Genomic DNA, 22,459 nt, shown 5'->3' on the forward strand with positions numbered 1-22,459 from the left:
CGTAATGTACATATAACAAATAAGTCTTTCACACATATAATGCATTGAATAATATAGGAATTTAGGGCAGCACAACTAGTAGGTGATAGTAATTATTACAATGTAGATAATAACTTACTATTACATTCCTTCAGACTATTGGTTTACCTTGATATAATCTAGTACTTGCTTTTTATTAATTGCCCTGCTTAGCGAGTAAGAGCAGATCCACACATCATTAGATTCTCTAAGTGAGGGGGTTACTCCACTTTGAACCGAACCTTAAAAAACTGTTTGAGAGCATAAACCTTCATTGATCACCAGGTTAATGAGGAAAAGTACACTGCTAGGGCAAGGCGTAAGTATAAACACACTTACCTCTGCACAGCATTCTGGGATACAAACGATTTACATTGTATGCCACGCTGTGCCTTGACACCTTCACAACTTGACTTTCAAATAGCTATTGATTTGTACAGAAAGTTCACATGACAGACCCTTTTTAAGTAAAATGATCCAGAACAATAATCAATCTACTTTAGAAAATGACATATACACAAGATCAATGGACTATAATTTTGCCTGAGCAAGATGCATGACTTTACAAATGTATTATGTAGCATAAATTTAGCACAGGGTGACAAACCTTTTGACAAGAATACACCAAGAAATATAAGTGGAGCTCTAATATATCTGAGTAATAGTATAGGAAATAGTCTAGATGATAAATATAAAAAAACAGATCTTTGGATCCTTTAGGGAGATACAGAACCCTCTTCCGTGTCTTGGAACCTAGATAGTCGTCAATAGGGAAAGGCAGGAAACTTGAGGGTATTAACGAATATGTAAATTTATTAGTAATGATAAAGTAAAATAAATCTGTTAAAATGATCAATATACTTAAAAACAAGTGTATATGCAGTCCAAAATGCATCTCGCCTTCCTTAGTTGGTGAATAGTGTATGGTTGGTAGTTACGTCTTTTATATTGTTGTGTTTCCCAGAAGCTTGTTCTGTGGAACGCAAGTTCCATCTATTGGAACGCACGTTCCGTCTGTCCTCTGATGGTAAAGTCCGGTGGAACGCAACCCGTGTTTCAATAGGTGATGTCACTTCCTCTTTTTTTATGGAACGCACGTCTGCATTCCACTGACGTGCTTTTGAAAGAAAGTGTCCCTCAGAAAATGTTTATATTGGGAATTGACAAAAGAATTTAACATTTTAGACAAAAATAGCCATATTAAAAAAAAAAAAATCCTCCAACCAAATTATTGTTTTTACAGTCTGTTTTGGTCTGAAATTTCCTGAATTTACATAAAAAATTATAGTTTATTCAATAACTTTGCAAGAAAATATGTAATATTTGAGGGTCAATCTTTTAGCAATCTGTCCATGATGCTATTTACGCTGAAAGAGTAACACATACAATATCGAGGCCTTTCAAACAGATGACTCATGACTGCCTTGTTATCTTAACATCTGGACCAGAATCTCAAGACTGAAAAGGAACACTCTTTACAGCAGTCGAGAAATGAGAGCCAATACAACATGTAAAGGCTGCTGTCCAGCTGTTGATAGATACATATCATCTGCTGTGGGCTGTTTTTTTTCCCCCCCTTTTTCCAATCTTCCATGTAATGTTCAATTTCAGTAAGTTCACATTGCCTCAAGTGAAATGCTACATCTTTGATTTGTCTGGGGGTTTTAGCAAACATCTCAAAAGAACACAGATTACAATACCAGATTATAACACAATAGTGCTTCTTGTCTCGCCATTTTCTTCTCTACTTAAAAGCCGATATATATTCTTCCTCGGAATATCTGTTTGTGTATCTCAAGCCGTTTTTTCCCATTCGTCTACAGTAATTTCCCAAGACACTTATACAAGATCGTTATCATTGCATGGATCACCCTCTGCAAAGATGTACTTTTGAAATAACTTTTCAATTTTCTACACTGTAACTTTACACATTCTCCTCTTGTTTAATATACTTTATTTTAAATGTATATTTCATGTCTCGCCTCTCGCCTTAAATTCCTAAACATATTTAAAAATGTATCTGCTGATGAAATGTTTTAGGATTATTGTATAGTTCCTACATTGCATTTTACTTTTTTTTGTTTTGTTTTGGTTGAATAGATTAGCAAATTGAAATTATCAATCTGCAGATCTGCGCAATATAAGCACATTTTCTGTAGCCCCAAAACAAGATATTGCTAAAATAATTACAGTAAAATACACCTTTGTCTTTATAGTTGCTTTAACAATGTACAGATATGATGGTGATGGTGAAAGTTAATGATGTGTGACAAAAATCAGTATAGTGAATTGAATTACAGTATTGTGATACTTGGTAAATAAAATGTGCACAGTTAATATCACTTGCACAAAATATCCCATTAATATAGTGTATTACTGTGATTTTAACATGAAAAAATAATGGTTGTTTCTCTGTGAATGAAATATTACTAGCTCTTTGCTCTATAATTTACTACTAGTGCTACAAATAGTAATGGTTTGTTAATTTATTTTCTTTCAATTTATTAGTACATGCCGTTTATATATGTGTTATGTTATAATGTGACAATCCAAGTCTAGTGAATAAATAAGATTGCTATCGATCAATGCAAAAATGAAAATCAAAGATCATATTAAGGTTTCATGCCAGTTAAGCTGTTGATTTTGCATTAATAATGAGGGAGGTTTAAATAATAGAAGGAACGTTTAAAGATGCATTAGTTGAAGGTTTACTCCAATCACCATAACCACTTCAGTGGTTTAAAGTGGTCATAATGGTATGAGTCTCTATGTGCAATGTTTTAGCTTGTAACACTGCACATATTGAGATATTAGCAATATATTATTATATTATTTGCATGGTGATAGCTAGTTGCATCCCCCACACACGTGACCCACATGCATCCCATAATTCTGTTCCAGGCTGGCAAAGTCAATTTTGTGCATCACAGCACGCTTCCAACAGACGTAAAAAATGTTTCTCTTGCCGGGAGAGTGCCTGCAAGGTGATGCTAGATCACACCCTCACGCCCACTCTGCATTCCCTCCCACCTCCCCTACTCTCCTAATGGGAGCGAGCGTATTAGGCCCTCCCCAAAGAAAGCACTGAATCAATGCTTTCCTCTGAGGAAATAGCTTATGCGGGATGTCCTCATGCAGAGCAGACCAAAAGTTAACAGACCAAATGTCTGTTAACATTTCGTGAGGGCCTCTAGTGGCTGTCTTAGTGCTGCAATGTGCATATTGCAGTTTCTCTGGAACTGCAATGCTTAACATTGCAGCACTAAGGGCAATAGGGACACTGTACCCAAACCACTTCAATGAGCTGAAGTGTCCTGGGTGCCTATAGTTTCCCTTTAAATGTCCCTTCAAGTGGGAGCTGCTGTGTGGCCTGAGTAATCTACAGACAGTGCTTTTTTCTGTCTAAATGTTTGGATCACTGGCTGCAGTCTGATATGCACTGCTTAAAGGATGGGATCTGACCTGCACTTATTATATATTTTAGTGACATCATCAATAGAAACCTGAGTGGTGGATGAAAACCCCAATATAATTAAATATATAGAGCTATGGTCTTTATAGCATATAAGACTAGCAGATGTCATTTTGTGTTATTTTAGACTGTCCTAGAATCATCATGATCATGTATCAAATGCTCATTTTATAAATGCAGATTATATGACTCCTAGAATATCCCTTTGCAGATGTTTAACCCATTCTGATCTGTTTATATTTTACAATTACATTAAATGACTTTATCCCCCTTTGCAGGTACACCAAGCTTAAACTCCAAGCAAACCAGGAAGGTCGGATTCCGGTAAAGAAGTAAGTTGCACTTTTTTTGTTAAATTAAATGTAGCTGAAAAAAATAGCAATGCAATATTAGGCAAATGCTAATACCTAACGGGACGCTACGGGTACCAAAACAACTTGAATCCAATTAATAGATTTTGGCCTCATTGATATGCTGTATTTTTTAAATGCTCACATCTTTATAGTTTTAGAAGAAATATATATTTTTGGTATAAGCCTTAAAAAAACATTAGTGTCACCCACACCTTAATAGCAGGAAAAAATGTAAGTAAAAAGCTTTATTTTTTGTTGATTTTTACTTGCAAATCAGGGGAGGAGGGGGCGCTAAAACTAGTCCGGTACTAGCATACTATAACGTTAGAGAGTTAGGGATACAGGTTTGTGTTTCTACCGCAATAGTTTTCCTTTAGCCACACTCCATCATGCCAGAAAGACTTCCTTATCAGTGTATGCACACAGCTCAGTCCCAAAGAGCACTAAGTGAGCTGCTATTAGCCACGACCTAGCTACAGACAATCAGAGAAATTAGAAACGGTTAGTGATATCATTACTATATGTCTCCCTGGGTGTCTTCTCCTTCTAGTACAGATACTTCCCACCTCTGATGCTCGCCTTCAAGACTTCTCGAGGGCTGCACCGTTCCTGTGGAACTCACTTCCCTCCTCCGTTAGATGCTCACCCAGTCTCCACTCCTTTAAAAAATCATTAAAAACCCACTTCTTCATAAAAGCGTATCAATTAAACTGTTAATAGCTCCTGACTGATTCCTCTCTTGCAACTGTCACTGGTCTAATACTATCCTTACCTTTTGGTGTCATTTTACCCCACTCCCTCTAGCATGTTAGCTCATTGAGCAGGACCCTCAACCCCTCTGTTTCTGTGTGTCAAACTTGTCTGGTTACAACTACATGTTTGTTCGTCCACCCATTGTAAAGTGCTGCAGAATTTGTTGGCGCTTTATATAAAAAATAACATAATAATAATAATATAATATTAATTCAGTGTTTTCAGTGGCTGAGCTGTGTACATACATTTGTTAATGAAGTATTTCTCTGGAGTGAGTGGGCATGGCTAACGAGGCAGACTTATGGTGCAGTATTCTGCAAAACATGAGCCTAAGCCCCACTTTAAAATGTGAAAAACCTCTGAGGAGGCATTTACAGAATATGCTGAGCTCTTTGAATACAATTGGAGGACTCTGATTGGCTGACATTATCAACTACTTTCTAGTCTGGAAGTCATTGCAGGAAGCTTAGGAGTGTAGGGCTTTGCAACAAACACAGGGACTTCATAGGAAAGTGTCATAGCTTAGTTTATCATTTTTTTAGTGCATTGTTTATGCCTATGATTATGCAAGAAGTACAAAATTTAATAAAATCTCTCTGCACCGGTCTTCTGTATAGTGTTCCCTATTTATTTTGGCGTTCCAGTATCAGCTTACAAATGTAGCTTGCAAATAAATTAGCATTATCTGGACCCATCAGTTCCTTCGCCTGTTTGTTATATAGATCACATTTTAGTGGTAAATTATAGAGGATTTTGTAATATATACATTTTTATATGGCAATGCCAATTCAAAGCTAATTCAAAGCCTTCTTGTGAAAGCTTGCTGTCATTATAATATATTGGCGATCTTCTCAATCGGTGTATAATTTAATAGAGATCTAAAGAGTCATTATAATAAATTGTAAATTCAAATCTCAAAAATAGGTATAGTAACATCTTGTTAGCATTTTTAAAAGAAATCACTATTTTCCAACTTGAAGGCATGAATTATTTACATTTATAATTATGAAAAGAGTCTATCTTCAGGGAACGCACTCGAAAGGAAAAAAAAAACAACTTAAAAGGGGAGGAAATGAAAGATAAAAGGGAAGCAGAAATTGTCTTAAAGAAATCAGATCACGCAACAGCTTACCATTTTTAGTAGGTCACACGAATTAAATAATAATTTGAAGTCTATACTTTAAAGCTGTTGAAGTAAAAAAAAAAAAAACTAAAGCGTCTTCATGCTAAGTTATCTATTTCAAAATAAAGATGGATAGACTGAAACATGTAGTCTAGGCAGGGGTAGGCAATCTTTGGCTCTTCAGATGTTGTCATCTACATCTCCCCTGATGCATTATGACTGTAAGAGCATCATAGGAGGATCTGGATCATTGACGGTTCTTATTCCTGGTCTAAGGGTTCTCACAGTTACTATATTGTGTGTAATATAGCCTATCCTAATGGTTCTTAGTCTCCGAGTTGGGACCCAAAAGTGGTTCTTAAGCTATTTCAATGGGTTTCCAATGTTTGATAAAGGCATATCATATTTATCAAGTCTGAGACCACTGCACACAATAAATTGGTTACTAGACTTGAAGATTTTGGTCCGAATTGAAGTTCATCTCAATTTGGGCCAATTGGGTGTTCAGGCATATGCCTGAATTCTGAACTGAACTTTGCCCTGATTCTAAATCAATGAAAAGCACAAAAATCAAGCTGTTTAGGTTGATTCAAAATTCAGACTTCAGGATAGTGGCCACTTCCAATTAAAGTGACACTTTAGTCACCAAACCAACTTTAGCTTAATGAGGCAGATTTGGTGTACAGATCATTGCCCTGCAGTCTCACTGCTCAATTCTCTACGATTTATGAGTTAAATCACTTTGTTTATACATCCCTAGTCACACCTCCTTGCATGTGACTTACACAGCCTACCTAAACACTTTTAAAGTGAGATTGAATGTTTGCATTTCTTTTATTGCACAGTCTTTTTAATTTAAACTGTCTTATCTCCTGCGCTGTTTAGAGCTTGCTAGACCTAGGCTTCTGTGTGTGATTAAAGTTCAATTTACCGATCATGATGTAAAAACTTATAAAGTAAGTTAACATCTGATTGAAAATGAAACCATTTATCTTTTATGCAGGCAGTGATTTAACTCTTAAATGCCAGAAATTGAAGTAGTGAGACTTCAAATGCATGATCTATACACTAAACCTGCTTCATTAAGAAAAAGTTGTCTTGATGACTATAGTGTCCCTTTAACACCAACTTTGAATTACTAAAGAGTTTTTTTGTTTTTTTGTTAAGAGTATATGTGTGTTTCATGAGTGCCTGTTTGCATACAATTTGGATATTTTATAACGCGCAGCTGTTTTGATCGTAATGTTTCTAATTGTCTACTCACAATACGGTAGCTCAGTGCTTTGTGAATAAATCTAATAAAGCACAGCATCAAAATAAGCTTGTAGAACTGGCTTCCATAAGAGATCAGTGAGATGTCCTGAAGATGATGGGAGTGGGAGGTCATTTCCATGAGTTACCTAGATATGCGACGATTTGATCTTCAGAGGCTTTAACATGTTGGATCTCTGCACAGCTTTATCCACTGATATCCCTAATGGCTTCATAGCTTTTAAGATTGATACATAAAGGGATGGTTTGGGGAGAATGTATACGCCGTACTCACTGAGATTTAAAAAACATCTTCTCACCCTTATATCTGCTGTCATATTTGCTTGTTTAATCCATAAACTGCTATTTTCTGTTAGGTAAAACATAACATACTTAGCTTCAAATAAGTGCATATGCAATTTATTTTTGACATAAAGATATCAATGTTGAAATGTTCCATGGTACAGGGGTCTATGTCACTGAATATATCTGAGTTGTCTGCACTGTTAATATCCCAGGGTTCATCATTATTAAAATATTGGCCTTTTGGGTCCAATTAAAGTAAAAATGGGTCCAACATTCAAAGCTCTGCCAAGGGTCTGTCAAAAATACAACCTGGCTGTAGCCCACTGAGCACATCAATCTTCAATGCCACCTAGATATTTAATTAAGCTCTGTAGTAATTTATTTCCATTTTTTTTTTCTGCATTGACACATGTGCGGTTGAGAAAAAGCAGCAACAACCAAGAGTATTTCATGTAGCGGATCTCTTTCTACGTGTACAACTCGATTGCAGTTCCCGCATGCAATCCTCTGCATTAAAATGGATCTAGATTAAGCATATATACCTTCTCTAGTCCCTCTCGGTTTGCAGGACAGAAAGGAGACCATCTGGCACACCCTAAAAGTCTCTCTTGGTGACATTTTTATTTTTATGGACACATCTCCCTCGTTTCTGTTTCCCCAGTGCTCAGCTTGAGTTCCAGTTGTGACATAGTATTTGATGCTGACACTACTTACAAAACGCAAGTGCCCATTACTGGCTCATTTACCACTTTAGCATAAATCATTGAAGCTATCCACCATAGCCTTGTCAATACAAATGCAGTTTGTTTGTGCATTGTGTGTTTGTGTCTCTGTAGGGTTGATCTATGTCAAAACTGAATGTATGTGCGGATGTGCTGGTAATGTTGGTCATTGTGTATCTGTTTTTGTGCTCTATGTATATGTAATGAGCTTGATGCCTTGGTCTAACCTGATTATACCATGTTCCTGTAATAGACGTGTAGTATGAGTTTGTGTTGTCTGCAAGATACTTTACTTACAGCACTTGCTGTGAATATATCACAAATCCACTGTTCTAGATATGGTTCATGCAGCTCTTCTTTATTCACTTTATGCACTATCTGTATCTTCTTCTTTTTTCCCCAGTATATATCGTCTCTTCTCTGCTGATAGGAAACGAGTGGAAACTGCATTAGAAGCCTGTGGTCTTCCATCCGGGAGAGTAAGTATCAAAATCATGTTTCTCTTATTATTTTATCCTCTCTTCAAATTCTTAAGAGATATCAGGACACTAACAAACTTTAATGAAGAACACAGCTGTACTGCTGATTTTAAGGCAGTTTCTTTTTTTTATCGTTACATTTTACATAATGTAAAACTCTTTATTTACTTGTATTCACAAGTTCTTACAGGAATGCATAAAAAGCAGAAGAACTTATGGGCTAGTTTACTAAATTTTGAAGGTAAAAATCGCAGCCAATGTTATCTGGAAGGTAGACCAAGAACTGAAGTAGAACTGCAACTTTCTAGATGGGTTTGCTAAGGTTGTTCTAGTACTGCTGGGGGTTTATCCTTTGGGTACTCGTGATTCTAAGTTGATCACCTGAGTAAGAACACAAAGATCTCACAGTTCACGGATGATGATTGATTCTGTTTGATATGTATAAATTTAACAAATGTTGATATGGAGCCCTGGTATCTGGTCATTCTCCTGGTTAAGGGTAAATTAAGATATAAGTTCTAGATAGAATCAAAAGATTATAGAAGATGGAAACTCAAAATAGAAACTCAACACACCTATATTTAATGAATGTTTCCCTGTTGTGCCACACAAACCATCCGACAGGTAATTGGAGAAAAGTCCAGGCACACAAAGGTCAAATAAAGCATATTTTTGCCTTGACTTGAAATTTTTGGGTAAGCGTTTCAAATTATTTAAGATTTTTGGATAAACTTGTAAAATTATTATTTTCTAAATATTAAAATATATATATATAAAAAATATATAAATATATCAAAACATGGAAAATATAAAAATATTTTTCAAAATAAAATTATTTAAAAATGTTATTCCAAACTATTAAATTATTAGAAAAGCTTATTCAAAAATATCAAATTAAGGCCTTTGTTGGATAACGAAGCATGATGTGGAGTCGAAACTTTGTCTGCTCTGTTATGTCTGCCTTAGATGACCTGTGTGCCCGAACTCATCTTCAGTTTATAAAATATGTCAGAGGAAGAGGATGGGGTCACATTCTTTACTGAGGGCTTAGGGTTTGGTGCCAGGAAACCACCATGGGACTGTATGACATGATCCCAAAATGGAGCCTGCAGCATGATTACGGTGTCATTAATATTACCATTAGAACTATGAGATTCTTAGGAATAGGGTCAGGGAGCTCTGCATTCTGAAGCAGGTTCTGCATATGACCTGTCTTACTATGTCTCACTGTGACTGTCTATATCACATTATGCCACCACTCCCTTGCCTTCTAAAGTCCCTCTTTGAGTATCTCAATGTTTTTCTAGACTTCACTAAATAAAATAAAAAAAAGAACCTTAAAAAGGATTAGAAAAGGCTAGGTCTGTTAAGTATGATTGCAGGTCCCTCTGCAAGAAAAAGTGACAGTTCATTTCAGTGGGAAAAAGAATATGCTCTGTGAATATATTTATTGCTTTGTTGTGTAAAGACCTCAAGGTTTTCATCGAGCCAACTAACACCGACTGTAAAATCCTGAGTGGTTTATAAGCCTTCACTACTCTGACCCATCATATATTAATATATTTCACTAAAATCGTAGGTAAAATGAGACTGGAAATCTCAACATTGGCGTCTTCCCCCATTTAACACAGCTGACCAATTGCCACCCTCTTGAAATAGCTCACATTGTAGAAGTAGGAGTTGACTTCACCTGATTTTATTGTCAGGCATCGCCTATAATGAGAATTGCATTACTGGCATTGCTCCCTTCAATCTCTCACCATTCGCAATTTCATTCCTACCATCGTTACGAATCTCCAACTCTGACACACCTTGCGCAAGGACGATGGAGGGTGAACTGAGAAATGAAACAGTGTTAAACATGATGGGACATAATCCCGAGCCCCAGCTGTACAAGCTGTGTTTCATTACTATCCAGAAGTTACAAATGTTTCCAATTTTCTTTCTTGCATTCTAACTCTGTCGTTGAGCATCTCCTTTACCGCGTGCTGGATTCTCCTTAAAATGTCCACAGTTTTTGTACAAATCTCTTACTCCTAGAGCAGTGGTAGGCAACCTATGTCACTCCAGATGTTGTGGACTTCATCTCGAATAATGCTCATACAGCCATCATGGTGGCAAAGCATCATGGGAGATGTAGTCCAAACATCTGAAGTGCCGAATGTTGCCTATCTCTGCTCTAGAGATTGCAATGAACCTTCTATTTCAAACTTCATAACTCTAACGGTCATAAGTAAGCAGTATTTCAGTAGAAGAGCTGTAAAACATTTTATAGTTTGTTATTTAAAGTACTGGCCGACCAATTGCTGCCCACTGGGTTAAAGCCATGAATATCTATTTCTATATTTCATCTGTTGCCAAGATACAGTACTTTGCATTTTTATTAGAGAAATAAACACCTGATAGCCGAGCAAAGAACTCAGTGAACGCTAATTCGCACCACAGAGAGGTATTTATTTTGAAGTCATTTTGAAGGTAACAGTTCAGACCACTTCAAGATGTTTTTCAGCACTGAGAGATTTCTGTAAAATTCCGTTAGCTTTTATTATTTATGCTTATGAAATATTTCATTCCTCGAGGAAGGCAGATTGTTGCCATGGGGATACTTTGCGCCAACATTAATATATGTTTTTATCATATTCCAAAAGTGAGCGCTGTGAGCACTATTTGTACTTTGATTCTATAATAACTGTAAAAAAATCACAGATCTGAAATATAACCATAATAAGTTTATTGTTCTATACTTAGTAGGTTTTTTTTAACAGAATCAGGAGCAGATGTTTTATATAGGTAGCTTTGTTTGTTGACAGTGACACCTATACAGAACATTGGTTGTCCAGGTGCAACAGGCTCATTTAAATGTGCATTATTAACTTTTTTATCATTATTTTGCTTTAAATATAATTCACTCTTCTTTCAAATGTTTTTGATCCAGTACACAGTCGAGCAGTTCAATTACTTTCCAAATTAAAGGACACATTACTCTTAAAGGAACACATTTCGAGCAACCATAAAAACCTCATCAAAATCTTGAACAGTTTAATCCCAAAGTCTATGTTCCAGCGCCAAATCTCTCTGTCCCTTTGTTTTATCAAAATTGGAAAACCTGGAGGCTCTTGCAGAATCGGGCAGTGGCGCTGTGTATAGTTTAGCATTCTTTTTGATTATATTGGCAGATTATCTGAAGCTGAGCATCCCAGAGAGTAAAATAGGCAAATATATATATATAGCAGACTAATTGTAGGAGTTATTAAACTGATCAATAGTCTTTTGAGAACCAGTCCTGTCATTACAATTGTATTCTCCCTTAAAGTATAGGACACATTTTCAAATGCCTTGCATCACAGACATGCCCCAGTGCTGATCCTACCACCCTACCTTCATGATTTTATACTTGCCGATATTGTAAAGTATTAGATATATGAGAAGCAAGTAGATGTTAATAAGGTCAAGTTGTTCTGTTACCCCATTTTGCTATAAAGGGGGCTCTTGTCTATGGTGAAGTGATACAGTATTTATTCAGCATAGAACAGCTGTAGCCACACGTTAATAGTAATCTGAGTTGGTCATCTGCTTACTGCAATTTTTTTCTTTATTTATTTATTTATACGATATTTTACCAGGATCGATACATTGACATTTCTCTTATTTTCAAGTATGTCCTGGGTCTTTGTCCACAAAACATTGCATGGCTACAATAGGATACAATATTAAAAAAATACAATATACAAACTATATATATACACACACATATAAATTTAATACATAACAGGTAATAAATATATTCAACCATGACAGGTGCATTCTGTGCTGAGGTTTATTGCCATAGATCTCTTAAAAGATTTTAGATTGAATCAAGATTTCACGGTGTCCCTGAGGTTATTCCATGATTGCGGTGCTCTGTAGGAAAAGGAGGATCGAGCCACTTTATTTTTATATTGCAGTATGCTATATATTGTGCTTGTACTGGATCGGAGGTTATAGGAGGTGGGGACAGCCAGGGAGAGCATGCTAGTCAGGTAGGGTGGGAGCTTCCCAGAAATGCTCTTATGCACAAGGCTGGAAAGATGAAGAGTGCGTTGGGATTCCAGCGACAGCCAGTTTAGCTCTTTTAACATGTCACAGTGGTGGGTAAAGTAATTACATTCTAGTACAAAGCGGCAGAACCCATTATATATAACGTATTAAGTTTATTAAAGTGGGTTTGCTGTTCGGGTGCATGCACTACATCCCCTTAATCAATGACCGGCATTTGTTGCAGTATCCGTTTCCTTACTGTAGGGTCTAGGTAGGGTTTGTTTCTGTACAGGGCACCTAGTTTTGGGTAACGTTTTGAAGAGATTTTTTTTATGTGAAGGCCAAAGGATAGATTGGGGTCTAGCAACATAGATAGAGAGAACCTAGATATTTAAAAGAGCAGACTTAATTAACTGTTTAGTAAAAAAAAAAAACTTAAATTCCAGTGAATTTAATTAATAAATTGGATGTTAATGCTAATTGTGTCGGTATGTGACTCGCCAATGGCTAAGCTTTTCTAATATTTGTCTATTTCTCTTGTTTCTGCAGAGTGATTTGATTCCTCAAGATGACTTCACCCCAGAGGTGTACAGGGACTTCTTAAACAATATTTGCCCACGGCCAGAGATCGACAATATTTTTTCAGAATTGTAAGCGTTATAAGATTTTTATATATAGAATTGCCTTTAAATTTAAATGAAAATTAAATAATTTAAATTAAAATGAAATTACATGAAATTATCAATTAATGTATGAAAAAAAAATTGTATCAGGCCACTATAAAATTGCTAGTATGTATGGAAAAATAAGAAACAAAATCATAAAGGAGAAGTCCTTACCCTGGCAATAGTGGCTCTTCAATACGTGCATTCAAATTACTTTCTATCACCCTATCCTGTGAATAAAATATTTTTACTCACTAAATCCATTGATTACTCCCTGCTCAGACAGAGTCCTCTGAGCCCTTAATATCATTAATTAACCATGTCGATAACAGCTTCAGCCTTTATGCTGCATAAGCAGAAATTATGGTGTAATAGGCTTTAACGAGAATCAAAGATATTATTCATTAAAAAGCAAAGGATGGTGAATTGAGAACTGAATTGCAAAAGTCCGGAGAAAAAGAATTATTCTGTGACTAGAGCTAACGTGGAGAATTTATTTAAACCAGTGGCTTTTGCCTAAATACTGCAAATCAGGTTTAATTTCACAACAATGTGGTTTTTATTAAACAAAATCCATATACCGGTAGTTTGAAATTCAGTGTTTTTTCATTCAGCCAGAAACTTACCAGGTAATTACAAATTTTAGTCCGAATTGGAAAAAGCCACAACTCCGCTATTTTGTTAGACCATTTGAAATTCTCTGTTCAAGTCCTGGTTTTGGACTAACCCTGACTCTTACATGGGACAGGAGGTGGGCAGACCTGGAGCAGAAAGTACTGCCACTTGCATCAAAGGGCTAGGGCATCTGAAGATGCCAGGCTGACTGACAGCCCTATTGGCTCTGGGCCACCCAGGCGCTGACCGCTGGACCAGGCACAGTTGGGAGATATGCTGACAATTCACCAATCAGGTTACATTTTTATCAATATTGGATTGATGTATCTTACATAATGTAGCCCAGTAATAGAGCAGGTGAAAACTAATTTGGTTTACACACTTCTAAAAAAAAAAAAAACCCTGAATGAGTTCTTATGAATCATGCACAGCACACATTAAAAATGCACACCAACAGGGACTGAATCGCTAGACCACCCAGTGAGGGGAACAGAAAGAATCCAGTTATGGTATCACCGCTGCCTTGAAACTAGTCTCTCTTTTAATGTAGATCACTCCTGCGATGACTAACTGTGGGTACAGCTAATGTTTCCTGCAATGCTAATATGCTACCTAAGTTTTAGCCTACATATTTTAACAATGAAATGACTGTGTATGAAATAATTATTTGTTACAAATGGGGGTTATTCACACAATGTCAAATTGTAGTGGATTGAGAAAATTTCAGGAATACATAACAGATTTTAAAAACATTCTCTTAATTAGGTGCAATCACAGCACGGCTCTTTTAGCCAAAATGTTGCTACCGGTATTCAGGTTTCAGTTCACTAATAATTAATAATTTCCACTAATTGATGTTTGACACGATTAATCAATGGATATAACATATTCTATGTGTCTAATTTTTTTTATTTTTTTTATTGCGGTTTTATTTATTTTACAGTGGTTCAAAAACAAATCCATACCTCACCGTTGATCAGATGACCGAATTTATTAATTCAAAGCAACGCGATCCACGATTAAATGAAATTCTCTACCCACCTTTAAAACAGGAACAGGTTCAACAGCTAATAGAGAAATATGAACGTAACAGCACTTTTGCAGCAAAGGGTAAGCATGTTTAATTGCACTAATAAACTAATATTTCATGATACAAATGTTTCAGAATAGCATTGCATTTTCATTGCATTTTACTATAATACTAGTTATGAAGTCATGGCTGGTTAAATACATACCAACTAAAAATAAATAAATGGAAAAAAAAAGGATTCAAATAGAAGATTATTGAATGAAGTATTTTCACTAAAACCACCGCATTTCACTATACTGTAATGTATGTCTGATACTAGGAAGAGCGTTAAGGGACACTCCAGACCACTAATATGTGAAGAGAGTGTACTCATTTTTTTAGTTGGAAAAAAGTGCAGATCTTAAAAGAAATTGTCACTTTTATAAATTAAAGGGACACTCCAGGCACCCAGACCACTTCTGCCCATTGGAGTGGTTTGGGTGCCAACTCCCACTACCCTTAACCCTGCAAGTGTAATTATTGCAGTTTTTTATAAACTGCAATAATTACCATGCAGGGTTAAGTCCTCCCCTAGTGGATGTCTACTAGACAGCCACTAGAGGGAACTTCCTGGTCCCTAGCACAGATTATCTGTGCTAGAGCGTCGCTGGACGTCCTCACGCTGTGTGAGGACCTCCAGCGTTGCTCTATTCCCCATAGGGAAGCATTGAAATTCATTTTCAATGCTTTCCTATGGGGTGCGCCAATGCGCATGCGCGGCATTGCCGCGCACGCGCATTGGGACTCCTCGGCCGGTGGGCGGGATCAGTCTCGCCCACCAGCCGACGGAGGAAGAAGGTGGAGCGGCGGGGGAGGAGCAGGCAGCGACGTGGGACATGTCGCTGCCTGAGGTAAGTGACTGAAAGGGGTTTTCACCCCTTCAGTAACCGGGGATTGGGGGGTGGGTGGGAGAGGGACCCTCCAGTGCCTGGAAAACGGATTGTTTTCCTGGCACTGGAGTTTCCCTTTAACCCAGTTACACCCTACTGGTTGTCAATCAGACAACTGGTTCTATTACTTCCTGGTTTGATTAGCTCACTGGAGCTAAACTCAAGAGGCAGCAATTGCCCAGAGCACCTGCCTTGAAAATACTTCTCATTGAGCTGCATTGAGAAGTCTGTGATTGGAGAGCCACAGAAAGTTTGAGCGGGGTTAGAAGGGGAGGGCTTGCAAAAGCTGCAGACAAGAGAACTGCAGCTTTTGCAAAAACTATACCCCCCAATTTCAAAGAAAAATACTTGAATGCATGTTTTCACTGGGGTATACCTGTTAAACAGTTATTTTTATTTTCGTTTGTATTTGGGAAGTGGAGTGTCCCATTAAACAGTTATCTTGCTGTATATATTATATTTCACCCGTAGAAGCAATTTTTTCTACTAAATAACAGGTCACTGAGCTAGTTTTATGCAATATGATCCCCTTACAAAAAAAATGTCAAGAGACTGCACTAAGCAATAACATTAAATAGTGCTTACCGTCACTAGGAGCATGCTATACCTTTGTGGTCTATCATATTCCATGTCATTCTCCGAGTTCCAGGCCTTGAAAGCCTCACCTTTAGGTGTTAGTTAGTTAACCCAGGGGAGATAAGCAGATGAAAAGCATCATTAGACAAGGTTTGACATCTCACATAGATCTGAGATGTTTGTCAGTATTTTCAATTTTATTTCTTATTCAGACTATTTCCCCTCGGACTGTGCTGTCAGGATACAATGAACTGCTCTGACAGAGGAATGTGAGCATTAAGCATGTACCTGGGGAGTTGTGTGAAAGCTGGCCCGAGTGTTAAATGCAGATATACAGAAAAAAAGTACAGGGGAATTTCTTTCAGATAATTCTGTCTGTCTGACACATAGAACATGAAAAGTCCACGAACGTTCTACGGAGAATTTGAAAGTTCTGAAATATGTAAAACATGATGCTCTGATAAAATTTAAGGTGAATGTGTGTTCCTAGTGTAAGAATGTATTTCATTCAATATGATTCAATGACCAAATAATTTTACTTGGCCCTAGACGTAACCCCGTAGCAGTTTTTTGCACGATGGTTTAGTGGGAGGGGGGGAGGGGGGGGCATGAAATAGTCTGCTCTCCCGCTAGATCTCCAGAGAATAACACCCCAGTCACCTGCATCTGTCAACAAAGGTAGGACATGATGGAAGTGGATGTCAGCATTACTGATGGTATGGGGGGGACAAAATGTGCACCCCTCCCCTTCCAGGTTTAAACTACATGTGATCTGCACTTATTACAGTGTTTGTAAAAGGCATTGCATCACCTGCCAGTTAAATAGCTATTTATCAATGCTTCCTTACACTGGGATGTATGAATGTGGTGTCGGAGGGTGAGAAGGGTGTGGAAGGTTTGTGACAACCATACAGTAGTAGAAGGAATCACATGAACAAAAGCAGTATGAAGCTGGATAGCTGGGTTCGCTGTTAAATTACAGGCAGTCGAAATATATTAAAATATATTTATTACACTATCACAGCATATGCCCTTTGCCGCCTCAAAAATGGCACAACAACGGCAGAAAGATCTACAATGTTCTTTACCCGCTAAACAATGGGAACAAATCTTCCAATTACCCAGACAGCTGATTAAATCCTCAACCCATATAGAACAACACTATAAAACTGTATATAGATGGTACATGGTACCAAGTAGGTTACATGCACTGCACTGTACTCCACCACGTGCTGGTGATGGGGCTGCCCTACTGCAGTGTTTCCGTATGGGCTGAATGCCCTGGGTGTACATTGTTCATCATATCACGTCTAATTTTTCTGAAAGACAAGAGAGGAGTCTCATATTGGGACTGTTCCGCCAAATCTGAGAATATTTAGACATATGGCTTATGGCTGGCACCCTACTTACTCTGAGCCTTTCTCAATTAATCGTGCCCTGAAGGTTTTTGCATACAGAATTCCACAGACTCAAAACATTTGTATTTTGTACGCCTTTCAATAAATGTGAACTTTAGTGAACTTTGTATTTCAGTAGATCTGAATTTTCATATTTTTGGCTATTGGTTGCCTGTAAGAGCAGCATTGCTAGAGACCTAAATAGCAGCATGAATAACATGTTTTGTTTTTATAATTTTATGGGTGCTACAGTAGCCTAGCTTCCATCCCTTTTTGACCCTTCTCTTGGATGTAAATCTCATCATATCGAGCTACCTGAATGCCTGCTTGTACTGTAACTCTATATAGATTGCATAAGCCCCAAATCCATTGTTTGTTAAAATGGCACCAGGTTTAAATTAAATTTATAATTTTTCATTCTCCACTTACAAGAGGGGGCACAAAGTAGACCTCCACGGAAGGTTCTGTACATCGCTTTCTATTGAAAATTAAAAGAAACATTAAAAAAAGAAAAAAGAAAATGATGACTGTGGCTAATAATGATTTATTTTGCGACTGCCTCTTCAGTTTAACATGTTTGTTCACCATTTTCACATTTTAGATTTTATTTTTCCGTTTAGTGCTATTAGCTGATGAACCCAGCTTGTCAATAATCATGCTAATTATATCACTGGTTAAATACTTATTAAATAACTGAAGCAGTAACAACATGTTTCTTTAAACAGAGCGAGCGTTTAGCCAGGGTCAGCTGGCGCTTTAAGAGCTGTATCTTAATATATCTGAGTTTTAACGTTTCTCAACAGGCATCAAAGCCAAACTGGCCTGAAAGTAGAATAAATACGTCAAAATTGTTTTCGGTTAAAGCTAATAATAGAACTGTCGTCTGATAATTAATCTTCACGCTGAACATGCACATGATCCAAATACATTTTAAGTTGTAATACAAGAAAATACTGTTTGATTTCTGGATGTTGTGTTTGTTCATCTGGGCTTTGTGCCAAAATCTCTGCGAGAACCTCTTCCACTCCTGCAACATTTTAATCTACCGAGTACTAAAATAATATACCCACGCCACACATACATCTTGATTTATTTTAATTTATCATTGAGAACATCACATTTATTATATAATTACATTTTAAAAATCTCAGCGCAGAAGCTTTACTACAGAAAATTAAATGGTTTATTGGATCGGATAGAGAATAAAATTAAACAGCTCAATTCTGTAATAACTTACCAAAGCAAAAAGCTTTTGCCAATTTTGGTGGAAAGTGCTTGATGCGGTTATATATTCTAATGGTTTCTATGGTGATTTTTCCTTATTTATGAGTTTGTCCCAGTTGCAATCACATTTTATATGATTCTCTGGAGAAAATGTTTAAATGTAACTTGTCTTTCTCTAGGTGCTATAGACATCATTGTCTGTAATTCTCGGTCAGCCATGATGGGCCAAAAGGATCTAACCAGTGGTGTACATACCACGGTTCCAGAGGTCACAGCTGCGACTGGGCCCCTCGCTCCAGGGGGCCTGCCTGCAGCCGCGACCACTACAACCATAGGCTGCCTGGATACCTTCTTGGCTGGTGCCCAGCCACGCTAGCCAGGGTCCGCAGTTCCCGGGTGTCTGTCAGGAGGGGAGAGTTATGCTGCTCCCCTCCAGCCTTTGTGTAGCATGGCCGAGCGGTCTGACAGGAAGTGCTCACGGTGAGAAGCAGGTACAGGAGGTGGGAGAGAGGGAGGGTATGGGACACATGGAGGGGAGGGGGAAGAGAGGGAGGATATGGGACACATGGAGGGGGAGATAGGGAGGGTATGGGACACCTGGAGGGGAGAGGTAGAGAAGAAGAGTGGGACACATGGATGGGAGAGAGGGAGGATATGGGACACATGGAGGGGATGGGGGAGAGGAAGGGTATGGGATACATGGAGGGGGAGAGAGGGAGGGCTTGGGACACGTTGACTTGGAGGGCCTGGGAGAGGGAGGGTATGGGACACATGGAGAAGAGGGGGGAAAGAGGGAGGGTATGGGACACCTGGAGGGAAAGGGGGAGAGAGGGTGGAATGGGGCAATTTTCGCACTGGAGCCCATGGGGATTCTACGCCTCTGGATCTAACCCACAGTTCCCACCTTAGTTTTCTACATGTACATTTTGGCAGCTAACAATATCTGTTACTTGCAATGGAGGCCTTAATACCATAACAAAAAAGAAATAAAAATTAAGTTAAAAAGGTGAAACTTTCAGGGATACATACGAAGGTTACAATTTAAACTGAATGTATAGTGAATTTTAAATTGAATGGCAGAGCAGCCAAACTTAAAGCCTGGCTGTTTTAGCTGGTTATTTTTTTTTTTTTAGCTGGAATTTTTCCTTATTGTCTGTTTTGACCTTAAAGGGTTAATCCAAGTACCATAACCACTTCACTGATTAGAAGTGATCATGGTTCCTGAAACAATGCACAAATACGGAATTTACCCTTCTGCTGCTGGAGGGATAACTCCACCTCTGGCCGTATAATTGGGGCGTCATTAGCCAGCTCGAATAAAGAATTACAGGTGGCATGTGAATTTTGTGCAAATTTGGTGTTGGGTGCTTGCACGCACAACATGCTGACACCAGACAACAAATGGTGCCACCTCCCCCCCACCTTATTTTGCTCGCCCACCTTATTTTGGTTGTGTGATGTCAGCAGAGGAAGGTTGGGCTGCAGATAAAACTTGGTCTCAGCTCTGGATCGCCTTCTTTTTTTTGTTATGGGGTGGCGGAACAGTACAGCAAGGGATACTCTAATCAAAACCAGTGTTTTATGAAAACACTGGTTTGTGGTTGGAGTAACACTTTAAGTTTAAAACTCACTTTAAATTCTCACTTGAATAATGAATAGCCCTCTTAATGTCGGTGGTGGGCAAATTACTCGACTTTGAAATATACAATACATTTCTTGTAGATCAACTCACATACTTACTACTGTCTAGCCATTTCTGATAATAAATATATTTTTCTAATTCTGGACCTTATAGAAAACCTAATTTTATGAAACCTGATGATATCTACTGCACAGTGATCTGTGTTCAAGCAGGATATTTCTTACTATACTAATAAAACTATGCAGTAGTTGGGAGTTCAAGTATCCCCAAATCGGTGAAAAAATTAACAATTCCTCTCCTTTTCCACATTGAAACAACAGAACAACACCTTCACTAGAACATGGACTCGCTAACAAATGGGTCCCCGAGGACTGTGGGTTAGTTAGATATATCCTGCTATGGTTCATGCCTAATCTACCTCGGCCAATATCTAAGAGTGTCTTGTAAGATTTTAAGTCAACCTTTCAGAATTCTTGCTCTACTTCCTAAATCATTTACATTATGGAATTACTATTCATTTGAAATCTTTGGAAGCAAAACATGATGCTCTGTTCTACGGTGAACATTATGTTGTGGCTAAACAGATGTGCGGCATTCGCTCTGTTCTATGGTGAATGCCGCACATCTGTTTAGCCACAACATAATGTTCTAATGAAGTACATTGTTCTACATCTTCGATAAATCCAAATACGGCACTGCACACCAGGGAGGTTAGAGAATGGTAGAAAACAACAAAATATTCAGTGGATGTGACGAGTAGGCAAGAGTGATTATAATAGAGTGTAATAAAGGACAGAAGATAGATAGAATGTTAATAAAAGGAGGGTGTCAATGTTTGATTTTGAGAAAACCCTAAATTTAGGCATTGATACATGCTTAATAATTATTTTTTTTTTTTAAATCAAGAGTATAACATAAACAAACAAATTACCAAATTGCATTAATTGTTATATAATTGTCATCTGGGTGACCTTGTAAATTGGTGAAGAAATCTGGAGGTAGATAGATTATCATCCAGAGGCGCGCGCGCATTCAAACCCGCCCATAGGAAAGCATTACTCAGTGTAAATCGCGGAAGCGTCTCTAGTGGCTGTCAGAGAGACAGCCACTAGAGGCTGGATTATCCCTGCAGTGTAAACATAGCAGTTTCTCTTGCTAATTGGGATACACTCACTACAGGTCTCAAGTCAATACAGATCAGAATACATGGTGTGAAGGCAAATGAGGATCCCAATTGTCTTCATGTCTGTTGTTTTTGATGACACAATATTATCTCACTTGATATAATAACCCTGCTTCTTCCTAGATGTCTATTTGCCGCCACGGCTCAATGAATCTCTACAGAGATGTTTATGACAATGTACAATATATGTACTCAAAATGAATCCACAATAAGTGATGATTTTGAGCCAAGAATTGTGAGCCAATTATCAGCTTACTTTATATTCATTAAGCAGATTTACAAAGACCAGCATGTATACAGCTGATATTTACCAGGAGATTGTAAATTAAAGGTGGCATATTGGATATCTAATTAATCACATTATTGATTCAATAAAAAAAAAGTGCATAAAATAACACATGTTGTGGGCAGATGGTAAAATCATAAACTGTACATATTTATAACAGAAGTCCATAGAAATGCAAATTACACATTAGTGTAATAGATTAAACGACGAGGGAGGAGAATTGAGGGGCTAAGGGGTATAAGTTGGATGAAAGAAAAAAACGAAATGAGAATATAGTGAAGGGTAGGTAAAGAGGGTCTGTGTCTTTGAGATAAGATTATTTTTAAATCCAATTGATAAAATTAGCTATTACTCATGTTGAAAGGCCATATTCATTTTCTGATATGGCTTCATTTTTCCTTTAATTTTTAATTAAAAT

The 22,459-nt window shown here is 37.6% G+C and overlaps 1 protein-coding gene across 2 annotated transcripts in view; it reads left to right on the plus strand.

Moving 5' to 3' along the window:
• Window positions 1–22,459, plus strand: part of PLCB1 (phospholipase C beta 1) — a 739,173-nt gene that overhangs the window by 463,316 nt on the left and 253,398 nt on the right. For both annotated transcript variants that reach the window (XM_063444005.1, XM_063444006.1), the window contains exons 6-9: window positions 3,769–3,822; window positions 8,402–8,477; window positions 13,044–13,144; window positions 14,718–14,884. In XM_063444005.1, the coding sequence (XP_063300075.1) occupies window positions 3,769–3,822; window positions 8,402–8,477; window positions 13,044–13,144; window positions 14,718–14,884 (398 nt within the window). The remainder of the gene's footprint in view (window positions 1–3,768; window positions 3,823–8,401; window positions 8,478–13,043; window positions 13,145–14,717; window positions 14,885–22,459) is intronic.

This window comes from Pelobates fuscus, chromosome 2, assembly GCF_036172605.1.
Source record: "Pelobates fuscus isolate aPelFus1 chromosome 2, aPelFus1.pri, whole genome shotgun sequence".
Lineage (NCBI taxonomy): Eukaryota > Metazoa > Chordata > Amphibia > Anura > Pelobatidae > Pelobates > Pelobates fuscus.